General features: G+C 43.9%; 1 protein-coding gene across 2 annotated transcripts in view; it reads left to right on the top strand.

Moving 5' to 3' along the window:
• ITGB3 (integrin subunit beta 3) overlaps positions 1-14893 on the top strand; it is a 63361-nt gene extending 48468 nt beyond the window's left edge. Inside the window, exons 12-15 of one of the 2 annotated variants that reach the window (XM_086357125.1) lie at positions 742-842; positions 3404-3523; positions 9799-9965; positions 11420-14893. In XM_086357125.1, coding sequence (XP_086213251.1) covers positions 742-842; positions 3404-3523; positions 9799-9965; positions 11420-11485 — 454 coding nt within the window. In that variant the 3' untranslated portion in view covers positions 11486-14893. The remainder of the gene's footprint in view (positions 1-741; positions 843-3403; positions 3524-9798; positions 9966-11419) is intronic. The other variant, XM_086357124.1, reaches the window with a different exon arrangement.
• Positions 14894-18114: the final 3221 nt, after the last annotated feature.

Raw genomic sequence — 18114 nt, 5'->3', positions numbered from 1 at the left:
ACATTTTGTTTAATGCTTTGCTACCACTGTTTTGAAATTCTTCCTAATTTAAAGAAAAGTTATTTATTTATTTGTGGCCGCACTGTGTCTTCGTTGCTGCGCAAGGGCTTTCTCTACTTGTGGTGAGCAGGGGCTACTCCTTAGTTGCGGCATGTGGGCTTTTCATTGCCGTGTCTTCTCTTGTTGCAGAGCTCAGGCTCTAGGGTGCACGGGCTTCAGCAGTTGCAGCAGGCGGGCTCAGTAGTTGTGGCGCAAGGACTTAGCTGCCTTGTGTTATGTGGGATCTTCCTGGACCGAGGATCGAGCCTGTGTCCCCTGCATTGTCAGCAGACTCCCAACCACTGGACCACCAGGGAAGCCCCCTACTAATTTTTGAATAAGGAACTGACATTTTTGTTTTGCGCCAGGCCCCCAAATTATGAGACCGGTTCTGACTTTAGGGCCCTCAGAAGTGGCATAGGGTTTGCCCTCCTGTCACAGGAGGGACATAAAGAAGTTTAATAAAGTTCCTGGAGGCCTCTGCCTACCTAGCCTTACCTATCAGTTAGGAGGGCAGTCCCATCCCTGAACTCCAGATGTGACTTTCTGGGTCCCCCAGGGTTGTCTTAACAAATGTTTTTATTTCTGTGTCTGTTTTCTGGGGGTGGGGCAGCTTTCTGGGCGTATGGCAGCAGAGCCAGACTGTAGCACACTTAGGGTTCTTCCTTCCCTGCCTTCACCCCTGTGTCCCCTCTCTTTTAGGGAGTGTGTGGAATGTAAGAAGTTTAACCGGGGAGCCCTCAACGAGGAAAATACCTGCAACCGTTATTGTCGTGATGAGATTGAGCCTGTGAAGGAACTTAGTAAGTTCAGCAAGCCATAGAGTTATGCACACCCATGTTCTGGGTTTTTCCAGTTTAACCCATAGAAACTATCCAACTCTCATCTGTAAAACGGAAGAGTAATTCCTACCTCAAAGGTATACTGTGCAGGCCTGATGCACAGTAGGTCCTTCCTAAAAGCTAGCTTCCCTGAGAGTCTTTCTGCATGTCTGCTAATGTGTTCAGCAGTCCCCTCCCCTTTTACTTCCTAGAGCCCATGGGCTCAGCAAAATCCTGCAAAGAACTTTTAAAATATGTGAAAATCTGGCAACCCTAGCTTTACTACCCCAAGGAAAGAAAGATGATGTATCCCATTTTACAGGTGAAGAAACTGAGGCACAGAGTGAAGAAGTAGTTGCCCATGATAATCTTAGTTTAGTAGGCCAGTCAGCATTTACTAAGGGGTTTCCAGGTGGCTCAGTGGTGAAGAATCTGCCTGCCAATGCAGAAGATGCAAGAGACATGGATTCGAGTCCTGGGTTGGGAAGATCCTCTGGAATAAAGAGGAAATGGCAACTCACTCCAGGATTCTTGCCTGGAAAATTCCATGGACAGAGGAGTCTGGTGGGCTTTAGTCCATGGGGCTACAAAGAGTGGGACACGACTAAACGACTGAACAGACAAGTTTACCTCAATGTTAAGCAAGGTCCAGCGTACAGGTCGGCAGATACAGAGGGAAACCTTCACCTTTATGGATTTGGAGCCAAAATTATTAGCCTGAAGCCCTTTTGGCTCTTGGGAGCCCTTCCTGGCATAAGACAGAGACACAGTGAGGAACAAACTTGCCTGCAGTTATTCTGGTTTCTGCTTCATCTTGATTTAAAAGGAGTTGCTCTTTGCTGCAGTTGCATATCTGATGTAGTTATCTAGGTCAGTTAGACATTGGGTGATGCTGAGACATAGCGATCTCACATGAAGGAAGGAAACACATGTTCAGTGGGAGCCACAGGAAGACACAGCTAGCCAGCCAGCTTCAGGGTGGGGGTGCTTTGGGAAAGAGTCAGATCTCTAGATCCTTTGGCTAATGTCTGAAGTGGGTCTGGAGTAATAGTGATTTGGGAATTGAATTTGAAGAGGCAGTTTTTCCTCTGGAGGAGACCAGGCTTGCTATGATTAGCTTAGATGGAAGAGGCTGCTGATAGGAGAGATTTTTATCTAGACTAGATGAGTATCACAAGTTAGTCGATAAATACTCCCATCCTCCACCATGATAATCATAAAAATAAATGCTTTTTTGTATGAAATTGTATAACTTATACAAATGACAAAAGTATCTTTTTGTGCACGTTATCTTATTCTTCTCCCAATAACCTAATAAAGTAGAATGTAGTACTATTGTTAACTTCATTTTTGAGGATAAGAAAATTGAATCTCAAGAAAGTTCTCACTTTCACAAAGCAAGTTGGTGGTGAGTTAAGGTTGGAACTAAATCCTGAAATCCTTACTCTTTGCATTGTCCTGTAATACCACTGGTTTACTGAAGGCTCTGTAGGATGTGCTCTGAGACTCATGTCCTAGTCCTGCTCCATCACTTATTTGCTGTGTGACCTTGGTACACTCGCTTCATCTCATCATGTGTCAGATTTATCCATCTGCTAAAGCTGGTGGAGGGCATAGCAAAGCTGGTGGAGGGCATAGCGCAGTTGGTGGAGGGTAACCCATAATATCACAGTCAGAATAACAGGTTTTAGAATTGGAAGGGATGAAGCCAACAAGACATGATGAGAGTCAGAGAAAGAGAGATGGCTCTGGGGAGGAGCACCAGATAGAAAGCAGAAATAGAAGAAATCCACTCTAGTACTCTTGCCTGGAAAATCCCATGGACGGTGGAGCCTGGTAGGCTGCAGTCCATGGGGTGGCTAAGAGTCGGACACGACTGAGAGACTTCCCTTTCACTTTTCACTTTCACGCATTGGAGAAGGAAATGGCAACCCACTCCAGTGTTCTCGCCTGGAGAATCCCAGGGATGGCGGAGCCTGGTGGGCTGCCGTCTATGGGGTCGTACAGAGTTGGACACGACTGAAGCGACTTAGCAGCAGCAGCAGCAGCAAGGATTGAGTAAACAAACTATTGGGAATCATTGAGCAAACAGAGAAAGGAAAGAGAGGAAAGGGAACACCACTGTGTGTTAGGTGGTTTATGCGGTTTGATTCTCAACCATCCTTGTGAGTGAAGGTATCTTTTCTGCTATAGAAGAAGAAAGAGATTCGATGCAGTCAGGTAACTTACCCAAGATCACACAGCTGGGAGGTGATAGAGCCAGGCTTTGAATCAGACTGTAATACTGTGATGTCATATTCCTTCCAGAGGAAGGAATAAGAACCAAAAAGTACTTTGTGAGGGACAAAGTACTAATACAGCAGTGAGAGTCATCTAGAAGCAATTGCCAGGCACGACAGCCATCTCTGAGCATATTGCCTAATGTCAGACATAGGGTTTCCTGTCACATGCTTTCCCAGAAGTCTCAAGACTGGATTTGGGGGTGGCTCCATCTTTCAGGAATTGACCTATTTTTCATTCTCCCATCTTTCCTCCTCTCCCAGAGGACACTGGCAAGGATGCTGTGAATTGTACCTACAAGAATGAGGATGACTGTGTTGTCAGATTCCAGTACTATGAAGACTCCAGTGGAAAGTCCATTTTGTATGTGGTGGAAGAGCCAGGTGAGTGAACCCCGAGGGTCCCGACCCTTCCCCAAGGGAGAGTGATACCAATATTAGACAGTTAGTTCCATCCATCACTCCTCTTAAAAAGAACATCCAGGTGAAACCTGATCTTACAAGGGATAGATCAGGGCTTGTCATCTGAGTGTGGGGTATATAAATAAAGACATTAGCAAGAAAATGACCTGCTAATTGAGGAGACAGAAGAATAAGAAGGTGGGTAAGGAGAGGAAGAGGGTAGGTGTGGAGCTCATCAAGGAACAGATGATAGCCTGGTGTTTTTTGAGGTGACGTTGTAAGGAAGAAGTAAGGAATTTAAATTCTAGCACTTTTCAGCACAGGGCATCTGCTCTACTAAGAGTTAAATGGTTTCCAGGAACAACCTGCTTGCTGCTTCAGAGGAAGGCCTGAGGTTTGAGGTCTTCACCTTACCAGCTTTGCCATGTGATGTGGTGAAGGATTTGAGGCTGCCTCCAACACTGAAAAGTTAATGCTTGCTCTCCGGACCCTCTGGAGGCAGGAGGGCCTATTGTATCATACGCACACCCACCACAGGTTTGTCACCATCCAGCGCAGTAGATTTGCTTGTTTCCCCTTATTTTCTATATCTCCTTTCTTTCCCTTAAACAACAGATGAAGGTACGAATCATTAGACTTTTTTTTTTTTCCCACCACACCACTCAGCATGTGTGATCTTAATTCCCTGACCAGGGATCGAACTTGCACCCCCTGCATTGGAAGGTGGAGTCTTAACCACTGGACTGCTGGAGAAGTCCCAATCATTAGACAGTATTTTTGAGTATTTATTATACATCAGGCATGGGCTAGGTGCTGGGGATGTAATAGTAAATAAAGCAGGTGTGGTATTCACAGGCCATGGATAAGAGAGGCATGTAAAACAGTCATGACACTGCAGGGGATAAGGGCTATGGTATGGTGGGCATGGGGGATGGGAGGGGTGGGCCAGAACTTTCTGGAATGAAGGAACAATCTCTGAAGGCAGAGGCTAAATCAGTTGGTCACTTGACATTCTTTACAGCTGTAGGAGTTTCTTCAAATCATTCTTTAGACCAGGGGCCAGTGAACTGTTTCTATAAAGGGCCAGATGTTAAATATTTTAGGGTTTGTGAACCAGATGGTCTCTGCGGTGACTACTCAACTCTGACACAGCAGCAAGAAGGCAGCCGTAGACTGTATGCAAATGAAGGCATCTGAGTGTGTTTACCAAAACAGGTGGCCAGCCGCATTTGGCTCACTGGGCTGTTTGCTGGTCCCTGCTTGAGGGCAGTGGTTCTTGAACTTTTGTATGTTCCCTTGTTAAAAAATCCAGAGTTCTGAACCCTGTCTTACTTCTACAAGCCAATGCCTCTCTGCTCCTTGTTAGTGCTCCTGGTAATTGCAATATATTCCCCGATGTTTTAGACATACCACTTCCCAGATGAGCCATTTCAGACCTCCAGCATCCATTCTGATGATTAGATTTGGTACACATCTTTGATTTTCTGAGCAGTTGTGCTTCCCCACCACCCCCGCTTTTTTTGAAGTTTTTTTTTGGTGTGGACCATTTTGAAAGTCTTGATTGAATTTGCTACAATATTACTTCTGTTTTATGTTTTGTTTTTTTAGCTACAAGGCATGTGGGATCTTGACTCCCCGACCAGGCATCGAACTTGTACCCCCCTGCATTGGGTCGCTGTGCTTCCCTTTAGACCAGCTAAGTTGTTATATTGCTTCTTTAGGGAATTCCCTGGTGGTCCAGTGGTTAAAACTCTGTGCTTCCACTTCCAGGGGCCCAGGTTCAGTCCCTGGTTGGGAAATTAAGATCCCACAAACCTCAAAGAAAAAAATTGCTTCTTTAATCTCCTATCTTCTTCAGGTGACTATGAACACAGGAATTATGTCTGTCTTATCTATTGTTATAATATCTCTATACCTGGCTCAGTTATTTACAGAGAAGATACTTCATACGCAGTTTTTGAATGAATGCATAGGATGGATTATGCCCAGGAGACAGGCAGACTCAAATACATCTTAATATCTGTTGGGAGAATTTTGGCTGCTTAAAGACAGGAGCGGTTGAAAGTGGGAAAAGGGCTGCATCTATGTCACTGGGGGTGCTGTCCTCCCCATGGGTAGAGGAGAGCATGGGGTCCCCATTTGTGATATTGTTTATCAGTCTCTCCAGGGCTCTCATCCTTTTTAAGGGAGAAGACAAAGGGTATCACCTTAGTTTTATTTTGTGACTCAAGGGAACACTGATATGGGGAAGTGGAGAGGAAAGAATCTGGGTATGTACTGGGCTGGCCAAAAATTTCATTCAGGATTTCCCATAGGATGGTATGGAAAAATCCAAATGAACTTTTTGGCCAACCCACTACCTCTGGGGAAGCAGACGTAGGTTAGTTTCAGCATGTCTTTCTCGTACTTTCTCATCCACCTGTGTTAATGGGTTAAATGGATTTTTCCACACCCACCCTATCTGTACTTGTGTCCCTTCTCATCTCAAAAATGTAGTGTGCTCTTGCTTTGGGGTTTAACATTACCTCATCTCTTTGTTTGGAGAAGGCAATGGCACCCCACTCCAGTACTCTTGCCTGGAAAATCCCATGGACGGAGGAGCCTGGTAGGCTGCAGTCCATGGGGTCTCGAAGAGTCGGACACGACTGAACGACTTCACTTTTACTTTTCACTTTTATGCATTGGAGAAGGAAATGGCAACCCACTCCAGTGTTCTTGCCTGGAGAATCCAGGGACAGGGGAGCCTGGTGGGCTGCCGTCTGTGGGGTTGCAGAGAGTCGGACACGACTGAAGCGACTTAGCAGCAGCAGCAGCATCTCTTTGTTATAACAATCTGGCTGGTGCTCCTCCTGTAGCACTCACAAAAATCATTTGACCTGGTATTCTGAGACTGAAAACTATTGCCTGGAGTCCTGGGAAACAAAGATGATGATAACTGGAATGGTGACACATTACTAGTTAACAGAGTGGAGGGTAACTTTTTAGGCTTACTGCCAGTATAGCCCTTCTTTCACATTCAGAGACAGGTCTCGAGACCTACATTTCTTAGCTTGTTGCCTTGAATTTCAAGTTCTGCCTCTCCTCTCACCCTGGGCTCCAATCATTTTCAGGGGCTCTGGTTTTGAGTAAGAGGTAGCATCTGGGGCCTGCAGTCTAGGAGGAGATTATTCTCATTTGCTTCCCTAACTCTTGCCCTTGCAGATGTTCTCTTTGAAGGGCTGAGCCACTACGGGGCCCTGAAGAGGGAACCACTAAAGAGTTGACATTAGCCAAGTGGCCAGGGAATGATCTCCTTTGAGCTGGGCCCTCATTGCTTCCAGATAGGGTTGTCTGATAAAATATAGTATGTCTGCCACTGGACATTTAGGTTGTTCCCATGTCCTGTCTATTGAAAATAGTGCTTCAGTGAGCACTGGGGGACATGTGTCCATTTGAATTACAGTTTTCTCAGGGAGAAGATATGGTACATATGTACAATGGAATATTACTCAGCCACAGAAAGGAATGAAATTGGGTCATTTGTAGGGATATGGATGGACCTAGAGTCTGTCATATAGAGTGAAGAAAGTCAGAAAGAGAAAAACAAATATTGTATATGAACACATGTATGTAGAATCTAGAAAAGTGGTCCAGATGAACCTATTTCCAGGACAGGAATAGAGACTCAGAGACTGGACATGTGGACATGAGGGGGAAGGGGAGGGTGAGACGAATTGGGAGACTAGGATTGACATATTAATATATACATGACTAGGCGTAAAATGGATAGCTAGTAGGAAGCTGCTGCGTAGCACAGGGAGCTCAGCTTGGTGCTCTGAGATGACCTGAGGGTTGAGATGTGGGTTGTGTGGAAGGGAGAGCCAAGAGGGAGGGGATATATGTATACATATAGTTGATTTCACTTTGTTGTACAGCAGAAACTAACACAACTTTGTAATTATACTTCAATAAAAAAGTACAATATGTCCTATGCAAGATGTGGTACATACTTAAAAAGTTATTTTTTATCGGAAATTCTAATTTAACTGGACTTCCTGTACTTTTGTCAATTCTGCTAACCCTCCCCAGTCGTCCCTGACTTTAGGTCATCATCCATCATGGGTCATCATCACTGTGGCTGGGGAGGCACTTCAGAGACCACCTGGTCTTGTATCTATTTCCAGGAAACCTGCCGTCCACCCCTTTTAGGACAGATAGTTAACAGGTTTAATTTTTCCCCTGAAGATCTGGCTTTCTACCTGTCCTGACCATACTGACATGTAAAGTTGAAGCAATTCCACTTTGAGGTTTGAGGGTCAGCCCTACCTCAGTCTTCCAGAGAATTCATAACTGCTTTTCCCAGAAGAACTGGGACCCTTCATCCCTGGGAACTCAGACATTGGGATCTCATAGCCTCTTTCCAGACATTCCTTTAATTATAGACAGGTTGTAATTTGGTGGGATAGGAAATAGCCAGCTTGGGTTGTGGTGGTGGTTGTTTTTGGGTCATGTGTGGTAAGCATAGTGTGTATGTTTAGAGAAGAAGGTGGGAGACAGTGTGGAAAGTAGGTGTGACATCTCTTTAGACCCATCAATACTCAGATATGCAAACACCTAATTATATAACACCCGAGAAGTTACTGGAGTGAGGTCACTCATCAGACGTCTGTGGTTTATAGGAACGGAGCTGTTCAGAGCATACTCAACTTGGCCCTCAGAGGGCTGATGTCGCACCTCTGATTATGTTGGTTGTTGACTGGGGTTTAACAGGAAGTTGGTTCTCAACAGGGTGAGGATTTTAGATGACTAAATATTTTGGGAAGAAACCCAAAATATTGTCTTGGTTGGCAGACCTCCTAGTTTCAAAGTATGTTAAAAAGGTCATCAGGTTCCCAGCCCACAGGGGTTGTAATATCTGAACTAGGGTAACTAACTCAGATATCCAGCTCAAACTCAAGGAGGAGCTGGGTAAATAAATTAGGGAAAACAGCCTCGGATAACAGGGATACCAGTAATAACAGTAGCTGATATTTATTGAGCTCTGACTTTGTGCTAGGCACTGTTCTGAGTTCCTTAAATATATTTAATTATTCCTTTTTTAAGATTAAACAAATTTTTGTTTTATGTATTTTGGCTACACTGGACGGGTCTTCACTGCTGTGCACGGGCTTTCTCCAGCTGCGGCGAGTGGGGGCTGCTCTCCAGTTGCAGTGTTTGGGCTTCTCACTGTGGTGGCTTCTTGCTGAGCACAGGCTCTGGGCATGCAGGCCCAGTAGTTGTGCGCTTTTTAGTTGCTCACGCGTGTGGAATCTTCTTGGACTTGGGATCAAACTCGTGTTGCCTGCATTGGCAAGTGTATTCTTATCCACTGTACCACCAGAGAAGTCCTTAATTATTCCTTAACTATTACTCATAATACATTTTTGAAATCAGGGCTATTACTGTTAGAGATGGAGAAATGGAAAACAGACAGCCAGAAAGGTGAAATCATTTATCAAAGGTCACATAGCCAGGATTTACTCCCAGGCAGTCTGGCTCCAGAGTCCACAGGGGCACAGACTCAGTGACAAGTCACACTTCGCCTCTGTTTAGTGCAGAAAAGAAAGAGTGGTGAGGAGTCTGGCAAGCTAAAAAAAGTGTGTTCTGACTGAAAGGGGCAGCTATTCCTCAGCCCTAGCTGTTTGAAACCCTATAAAAGACTAAGTTCAGTGTTTCTGGATCTTTTGACTTTTTTTTTTTTTCCTGAAGAGAAGAATCATCTGAAATTTTAGGGGGAGAGTCTCCTGGATTAATGTTGCCAGCAATATCAAACGTTTTCTTTATTTGGCTGCGCCAGGTCTTCACTGCAACCTGTGGGATCTTTAGTTGTGGCTTGCGAACTCCTAGTTGCAGCATATGGGATCTAGTTCCCTGGTTGGGAATCGACCCTGGGCTTCAGCATTGGGAGCCTGGAGCCTTAACCACCACTGAACCACCAGGAAACTCCCCAAATCAAATTTTTAATGAACATTTGTGTGAACTCTCACCAAGTAGGCTAGACTCTGCTTGTGAATGACCAGCTAATGACCTTTGATTTAAACCACTCAGGACAGATGATTGCTGCTCTAAGGATTTTAACCCCCTCCTTTTAAAAATTAATAGGCTTATTTTGTAAGTTCTGTTTCCTTTGGAGAATGCTCCAGTACTATATTCTTTTGTTGAGAAGATCTTATTTGTAACCAATTCAAATGATTCCTGCTCCATTCCCAACCACCCTGCTCTGTGCTCTCTCCTGATAGAGTGTCCCAAGGGCCCTGACATCCTGGTGGTCTTGCTATCTGTGATGGGGGCCATTCTGCTCATCGGCCTTGCGACTCTGCTCATCTGGAAGCTCCTCATCACCATCCATGACCGGAAGGAGTTTGCTAAATTTGAAGAAGAGAGAGCCAGAGCCAAATGGGACACTGTAAGAGGCCGGGCTGGGCATTTTCTTAAGTTGTTGGTTCAAGAGTCTGAAGTGGAAGGGAAGGCCAGGTTCAGCCGGCATCATAGTTTCCCAATTAGCCTTTTTCTGGAAGTTGGGAGATGGACTAACTCTCCTATTGTCATTATGCTCCCTGGAAACCATCTGATTCTTTCTCTATGACATCAGTGAGTACCAGCTGAGCACAGATAGGGCTCAGCTCTGCCCTGGAAGCAGGGAAAAGAAAACTTACTCTTGGAGTAAGATAAGACAGACTTGAGAACCCTACATTGAGGACATATAGGAGTCCACTATATACTGATGAAGTCAAAAGCATTAAACATAAACAGAAACAAATGATAACAACCAACATTTGCTGAAGATTTACCATGTACCAGGAACTGTCCTAAATGCTTTTTGTGTGTTAACTTATTTCCTTCCTGTAACAGCCCTATGTGATAGATAACATTATTATTCCCATTTTATAGATAAAGAAACTGAATACAGAGAAATTTAGCAGCTTCCTTGATTATGGGAGGGAACTAGGTTATGATAGAAATTACTTTTTGTATCAGCCTCTTAAAAGAATGCTCCCTGCAGTTTACCCTGATTGAATTTAACCAAACAAGCTTTTAATTGAGAAATTTCTATATACTTAAGCTTACTCTCCTTTGGCTCATGGTCCACATTTTAACTTTTTCCTGGATTTCCAAGTGAATGACTTCACTGAATATCCGAGGTTAGATTGAAAGTTTGTTCCCATCTGATGGTGACCTCAGGCCTTTGAACTCAAGGATTCCAAGAAGTTGAGATGTTTCTGTTCAGACAGTGTAGAAATCCTGACTCTCTGAGGCACATGAGAATGTGTTGTGTTTCTTGAGGCTACCTACCACTAAGGACTATCAGACCTAGTGGGATTTGTCGCTTTTAGAAAATAGTTTGGGAAACCTAGTGAGGGTCTCTTTCCTGATAATGTGACAGTTTGTGGGCAAGGCTTTAGGGATAAGATGAGAACAGATTAAGAATCATTTGAGCAAAAGTGGTCCTCTGTATTCTGACCATCACCTGCTACACCTATTTCTCTGCCTGCGCCCCCTATCACAGTAACAACAAAGAAAAAAAGGCAGGCAAAAGGGAGAAAGAGAGTTCAGAAGAGGAGGAGGAAACAGATATTGGCTAAAAGCTAATCTTGAAGGGCTTTGGGATCCCCAAGAGTGATGGGCTGAATTAACCCCTCAGGAATGGTGGAAGGATGGCATGCCATTTTCTCTCTCCTCTTATTTCCTACCCATTCCCTCTGTAAGAGCAAATGTATGAGTATTACAAGCATCACACTGTTCATCGATAGTATGTCAGAGAAGAGTGTTGTGGGTAAACTTCTCAGATAACAAGTAAACCCCCAGGATAGGCAAGAATTGAGGAATTTGCTGTAAGACACTTTTCTGTTCTCTCTGCAGGCCAACAACCCACTGTATAAAGAGGCTACATCCACCTTCACCAACATCACCTACAGGGGCACTTAACGAGCAGTCATCCCAGGATCGCTCTCGGACTGTCCCAGGATTGTGGACGTCTCTGCTCTTATGTTTACAGGGGGCAATACCTGTGGGGCGGGATTGAGGGCTTGGAGTGGGGTGGGTTGGAAGATTGTGGGTCTGTGTGTGTGTGTGATACGTGTGGGGGAGTGTATAATTTAAAACCTGTGTCCCAGATGAGCGAAGCTCCTCAGTCTTTGTCCTCAGAAGGCCTCCTTCCTTCAGGGAGTTTTCCTGCTTAACCTGAGGGTGACCTACATCGCTGAGCAGGTGTTCTTTATTACCTCAGTGGGAAGCCAACTTTCCTTCTCAGGACAGTCTCTTGAAGAGGAGGGCAGGGCCGAGGACTCTCGTTCCAGAGACAGGGACCTTGGTTTACCCTGTATTTCTGGTTCTCAGGCCTGACTCTGAGCAGCTCTAGTGGGAGCTGCTGGGTCTTGAGGCCTTGTGTCACTCGAGCCTCCGTCTCCTGTCCTTTCCCTCAGGCTGAGGGAGACGTTAGGGGAAAGCTGGACCATCAGGCCTGCCTGTCTTTGCTGTCACCTCAACCCAGCAGAGTTCTCTACTAAGGGAAGTCCTTGCTGTCTAGTCTTTGATCTACTGGGAGAAAGGCTGGTGGTGGGGGGCAGGGACATGCATAACCTGGGGTTAAAGTGCCCGGGCTCCCCCATTCATGATCATAACCCTTCTGATTTGCCTTATTGGCAGCTCTACCCTAGAGGTTCCTTTAGAAGTTGTGTGTCACCCTTAGCCAGCATCACTTCTTTGGCTCCCATCCCATCTTTTCACTGCTTATAGACATTTGCTATGTACTAGGAGGGGCTTCCCAGGTGGCCCAGTGGGTAAGGGATCCACCTGCAATGCAGGAGATGCAGAAGGCATGGGTTCGATCCCTGGGTCAGGAAGATCCCTTGGAGGTGGGTATGGCAATCCACTCCAGTATTCTTGCCTGGAGAATCCCATGGACAGAGAAGTCTGGCATCCTACAGTTCATGGGGTCATGGAGTCAGACACAACTGAAGTGACCAAGCATGTACGCTCGCACACATACTGGGAATTTCCCTCATGACCAAAGGCTTTTCCTTCCAGGGAGAGTGCTATGGTTAGAGTCAGAGGTCTGGCCCCACCCTTCAGGCCTTCTGTCCCATGTTCAAGGCACCTCCACACACCCAATTTTGTGCTTCTGTGTGCTATACCCACCCATGGGGCTGACTGCATGTATCTACCTCTTGGGTGTCTTGTGAAGGAATCATTCCCATGGGACTGAGTCTGCTGGGCACACGTGCCAGGGTGGAAGGATGGGCCAGGTGTATCGGCACATGTGCGCCATCCTCCTCTGGGCTGGGCAACCTCATTTGAACTCAGTCTTTAATTTGAGAGGCCACAAGTGGAGTTTTGTTTTTCTCATTGAGACACCTGAAATCAGGACGAGGCTTGCTGAATCTAAAGGAGCAAAAATATAAACACACTTGCATTATATTTGTAATTTTATTTGATGATGAGGAAGAAAATGATGAAAAGCCATATCGACTTGAGCTGGGTGCAGACACTCCCACTTGGCATCATTCATAAGAAGTCGCTACCCCGTTGCTGGGTCTGAAAGGGCTCTCTCATTCTGGGAGCCTGCAGGGTTAGACACATGGATATGCTGGACCTCTCCCAAGGAGGAGGAGGAAAATGGGCTGTGCTTTTTTTTTTCCTCTAGCAAAAGAAGTTGGAGAAGGCAATGGCACCCCACTCCAGTACTTTTGCCTGGAAAATCCCAAGGACGGAGGAGCCTGGTAGGCTGCAGTCCATGGGGTCGCTAAGAGTCGGACACGACTGAGTGACTTCACTTTCACTTTTCACTTTCACGCATTGGAGAAGGAAATGGCAACCCACTCCAGTGTTCTTGCCTTAAGAATCCCAGGGACGGGGGAGCCTGGTGGGCTGCTGTCTATGGGGTCGCACAGAGTCGGACACGACTGAAGTGACTTAGCAGCAGCAGCAGCAAAAGCAGTTGCTCCATCGGTGTTTACATTTGTTCCACATTAACCACCACCACCATTCCCTGAGAAAAAGGGAAGGGCCTATAAAAACAGGGGTCTGATGATCAGAAAATCTAGGTCCTGACCTCAGTGTTGCAGCTAAGGAGCTTTAACCTTAATTAAGGCAAGTCTTCTCCCTGGGGCTCAGTTTTCTAGTTTGAAAAATGATGGATTTGGCCTAGCCAATCTAGGAGGTCTCTGTCAGTATCCACATTCCATAATGCTGGGACTTACTGTGGCATCAAATAGGCAGTCAAGATTCTGTGGGATGTTGATACTGTTTGTTTTTTCATTTGGGAGATCTGGCTCTGGCAAGAGCAGGTGGCATCCCATATCACCTTTCTCAACGAAAAAAGCCTCATTCTACCTTCTCTGAGAACACCCTTTTCCAACTTTTGTTAGCAGTTACATCTCCTGATACAGCACTTAAAACTCCACTTAGTTATTATTTCTTTTTTCACTTTGCACATGGTTTAATCCATGTATTGGGGAAGAGGAATCCATAAGAAACTAGCTGAAATGTGTGTTCTGTATCCATTCCTAAGAATGGGGCAGATATCTGAGCCCCGTGTCACTCATGGATTACTCCTTCCCGTAGGAAATGGTAATGTTGTAGAGGGATAAATGGGAAGAGACGATTATAAATCCAGGAAGTTTAGAATCTAATTCTAACTGTTGGCTCCTGAGAAATGACTCCATTGACGTGGCAGTCATTTTCTTTAAATAAGATGGTTTATATGAAGAAACGGTACCAAAGGAGGAGAAAACTGTATTCTAAGGAGGAAAAAATTAGTAGGAATCTTTCTGAGCTTCTGGAATAAGGCTTACAGGCTTTGAAGATCAGTACATTTGTATGTGGGGAGAAACCATAGCTGTGTTCATGAGCTAGCAAACAGCAGTCAGTTTTGACGTCAGGGGGAAATAGGGTGACACAGAATCGGACACGACTGAAGCGACTTAGCAGCAAGAGCAGCAGGGTGAACCCCTAAATAGTATTTTAGTATCAGAAAACACAGCCCAAAGAAGTTATTTGTTCTGAGCTCTTTTGGAGATATTTTACGTTCAATCTCAGGGTCTGTGGACAAAAATGGGAAACTTTGAACATTGCTGACAAGTTGTCACCTAAGGAGTCAAGTTCTTTACCTCTCAGATATTCCTAGACCATCCATGATTTCAAGATATTTCTCTTTGTTAAGTATTCCTGGTTGACCTAAATGCCTTCCTGACTTTCTAACCACCTCCTCTGTCTGAGTTGTGCAACAGTGAATTAAATGTGCTTTCCAAAAAGAATTGGCCTAAGGCTCCTCAGCGCTTCCTGTGCTGTTATTTCTGTTTCCTTTGGGTGAATAAAGTGACATTGCCTCACAAATGATTATTTTAGAGCAAACATGTTTCCAAATGTAACAGAATGACGATGACTCCAGGAACTGAAGTTAGTTTCCGAATCTAGAGCTTTTGTTTAGATGTGAATCACATTTTCAAAATGAGTAGGTTTTTACTGGTCTAAGAGAGTTTTTTGGTTTTGGGGTTTTTTTGGGGGGATTTTTTTTTTAATTGGGGATTTCTTAGAACCTTGTATAACTTCAACAGAAGGGACTGTCAATTTAGGTTTTGTTTGCTGGAGGCATAAATTAGTAAAGTAAAGGCTTAATGGCAAATTATTTACAGGACCATGTAAATGCCCAGCTTTAAGACAATGGATCTCAAAGTGTCAGCCCTAGGACCAGAGGAGGTAATCCCTGTGGTGATTCTGTTGCATGGTCAAGTTTGAGAACTACTGTTTTAAGGAATCACATACTTACCTTTTCTGGCTTAGAAAGAAATTTACAATAAGTCAGCTCTGCTGCTAAAAGATTAAGAACATACCTTGGCTGATAGATTAAGAAAACCAAGTATGTACTCACAGAAAACGAAAGTCTACTTTCAGTCCATTTTCCAAGTTAAATAGTCACAGGCTTGTTCACTCACAGCCACAAATTCCCATGAAAAACTAAAAGAAGTAATAGATCAGAATCTCAGAGGGAAAAACAGCTAACAGAATACTTGGCAGGCATCAAAGAAAACCTTTCGTGTACCAAGCTGAAACAAGAAGATACTCTTACATATACCTATGGCTGATCATGTTGATGTATGGCATAAACAAACACAGTATTGTAAAGTAATTATCCCTCAATTAAAAATAAGTAAAAATAGAATACTCTTACAGCATTTGTTTATAGGCGACAGGATCAAAATCTTAAATATTAATATTATCATACTCTAGGATGTCAGAATAAGACTTTAGAACTTGTAACTTTATTTTTCGCTATTTAAAATTTACTGAGCACTGAGAGTGTGGCATTGAAATACTTTACAGAACACTTATAATCCTTGCCTTTGAGTTTTACATTCCTTACTTGAAAAAAAAAGCACAATGCAGTACATGACATCATTAAAAGATTATGTGAACTCAGACTGACTCCTTTTATGGTGAAATTTTGTAAGATTCACTGTGTTTTATTTATGTCATGCTAACTGATGACTAAGTATCTGGGTGAAAATGGAGGACTTGATGTGAAAATGAACTGGGTAGCAATATGTCAAATCATATCTATAAGCCTTGACCTCTATAGCCTGAATTATTTGATAATAGCCATCTAATGACCACTGGGACCAATCACAAGCAGATTGTCTTGGAATTACGATACCCTCATTTTTCACAATGATGTAAGGAAACAATAATATATGTTTGCAGTAAGCCATTTAATACTTGAAACTAATTTCTCTTTGGTTTTGTAATGTATATCTGGATATATGTTTCCCTAATTTGTTTTAGTTTGACTAATGCGCACAAGGAGGCAGTTTTAAATGTTTTCATTGGGGTTGACCATATTGTTAAATAAAATTTTAAAAATCCACTACTGTGGGTATCCAAGAATGGATTGTATGTGAAAGGAAAATTATAGATCAGGAACATGATGGTGTTCCTTGCAGTTCCTAATGTCATAGTGATGTCTCCAGCCTCTTACATAGAGAAAATATTTTTTGTTAGCTCTATATTTTCTGACAATACATTAAGGAATGAAGAATATAAATATTGGGTTGACCAATATGTTCATTCAGCTTTTTCCATAACATCTCATGGAAAAGTCCAAACAAAATTTTTAGCCAACCCAATGTCTAGAGAGCAACATTTAGGAGATTTAAGAGCCCTTAGGCAAAACCACCATTGTAAATTATTCTCTAGGAGTATCCCTGAAAAGAACTTTGAAAGGAAAAAGTTTTACAATTCACTGTGTTTTACCCAATATATCAGTTGGATTTTCTTGTGACTCACTCCATTGGCATGATTCTTTAGAGAGGTCAGAGTGATGCCTGTATAAAAATCATTTGTTGGCTGATGGAAATACTTTGTTAAGTAATAGGAAAAATGTTGACGGATATATGCTAGACTTTACTTTTCCTGACCCTTGTAATCATCCATTGTGACAGAGATTGCTACTTGTGCCCGTTATCTGTTATCACCATTCTCACATTGTATTAGGATTCTTAATTTTTAGTCAGACACATGGTTGCTCACAAAAAATACAGCTGGGTGTGCAATGGTCATCTCTTTGGCAGTGAGATGTTAATGAAGGGGGTACACACAACTTTCAGCAAGTGCTGTTTAAGGGAGGGAGCGTGCCTTTCTTCTCTTCCTTCTTCCTGCAGGCTGATACGTAGAGATGATAGCAAGACTCTAACCAGACATCATGGATCAAGATGTGACCTAGGGATTATATTAGTTATCTGTTGTTGCATAACAAATGACCACACGATTTTAGCAGTGTAAAACAACAAACATTACGTTAAAGTTCTGTGTTCAGGAATTTAAGAATGGCTTAGCTGGGTGGTTCTTGCTCACAGTCTCTCTTGAGGTTGTAGTCAAGCTGTTGGCCAGAGCTACAGTCAACTGAAGACTCAAAGGGGCTGCAGGATCCATTTCCAAGATGGCTTATTCACACGGCTGTTGGCAAGAGGCATCGGTTCCATACTGGCTATTAACAATAGGACATTTCCATAGGACTGCTTGAGGGTTCACAAGACATGCCATCTGGCTTCTTCGCAAGTGAGTAATCCAAGAGAAAGCATGGAGAAAGCTGCAGTGTCTTTTATTACCCTCTCTTTGTAAATGTCACATAATCACTTCTGCCGTACTCTTCATTATAAATAGCTTACTAAATCTAGCCCACATCCAAGTGGAGGGAAGTAGATGCCACTTCTTTATTTACTTATTTGGCTGCATTGGGTCTTAGTTGCAGTATGTGGCATCCTTGCTGTGTGATGTGGGATCTTCTGTTGTACGTGAACTCCAGGTGGTGCTGGTGGTAAAGAACCTGCCCGCTAGTGCTGGAGACATCCCTGGGTTGGGAAGGCTTGATCCCTGGGTTGGGAAGATCCCTGGAAGAGGGCATGGCAGCCCACTGCAGTATTCTTGCCTGGAGAATCCCCATGGACAGAGGAGCCTGGTGGGCTACAGTCCATAGGGTCACAAAGAGTCAGACATGACTGAAGCGACTTAGCACATGCAACTCTGTAGTTGCAGGGGCAAGCTTAGTTGCTTTGTGGCAT

This window comes from Bos grunniens, chromosome 19 (genome assembly GCF_055505025.1).
Source record: "Bos grunniens cultivar Pamir isolate PY7600 chromosome 19, Bosgru_T2T1.0, whole genome shotgun sequence".
In the NCBI taxonomy this organism is placed as follows: domain Eukaryota; kingdom Metazoa; phylum Chordata; class Mammalia; order Artiodactyla; family Bovidae; genus Bos; species Bos grunniens.
Note: the sequence above shows the minus strand (reverse complement) of the source record. Positions and strands in the feature narration are given on the sequence as shown.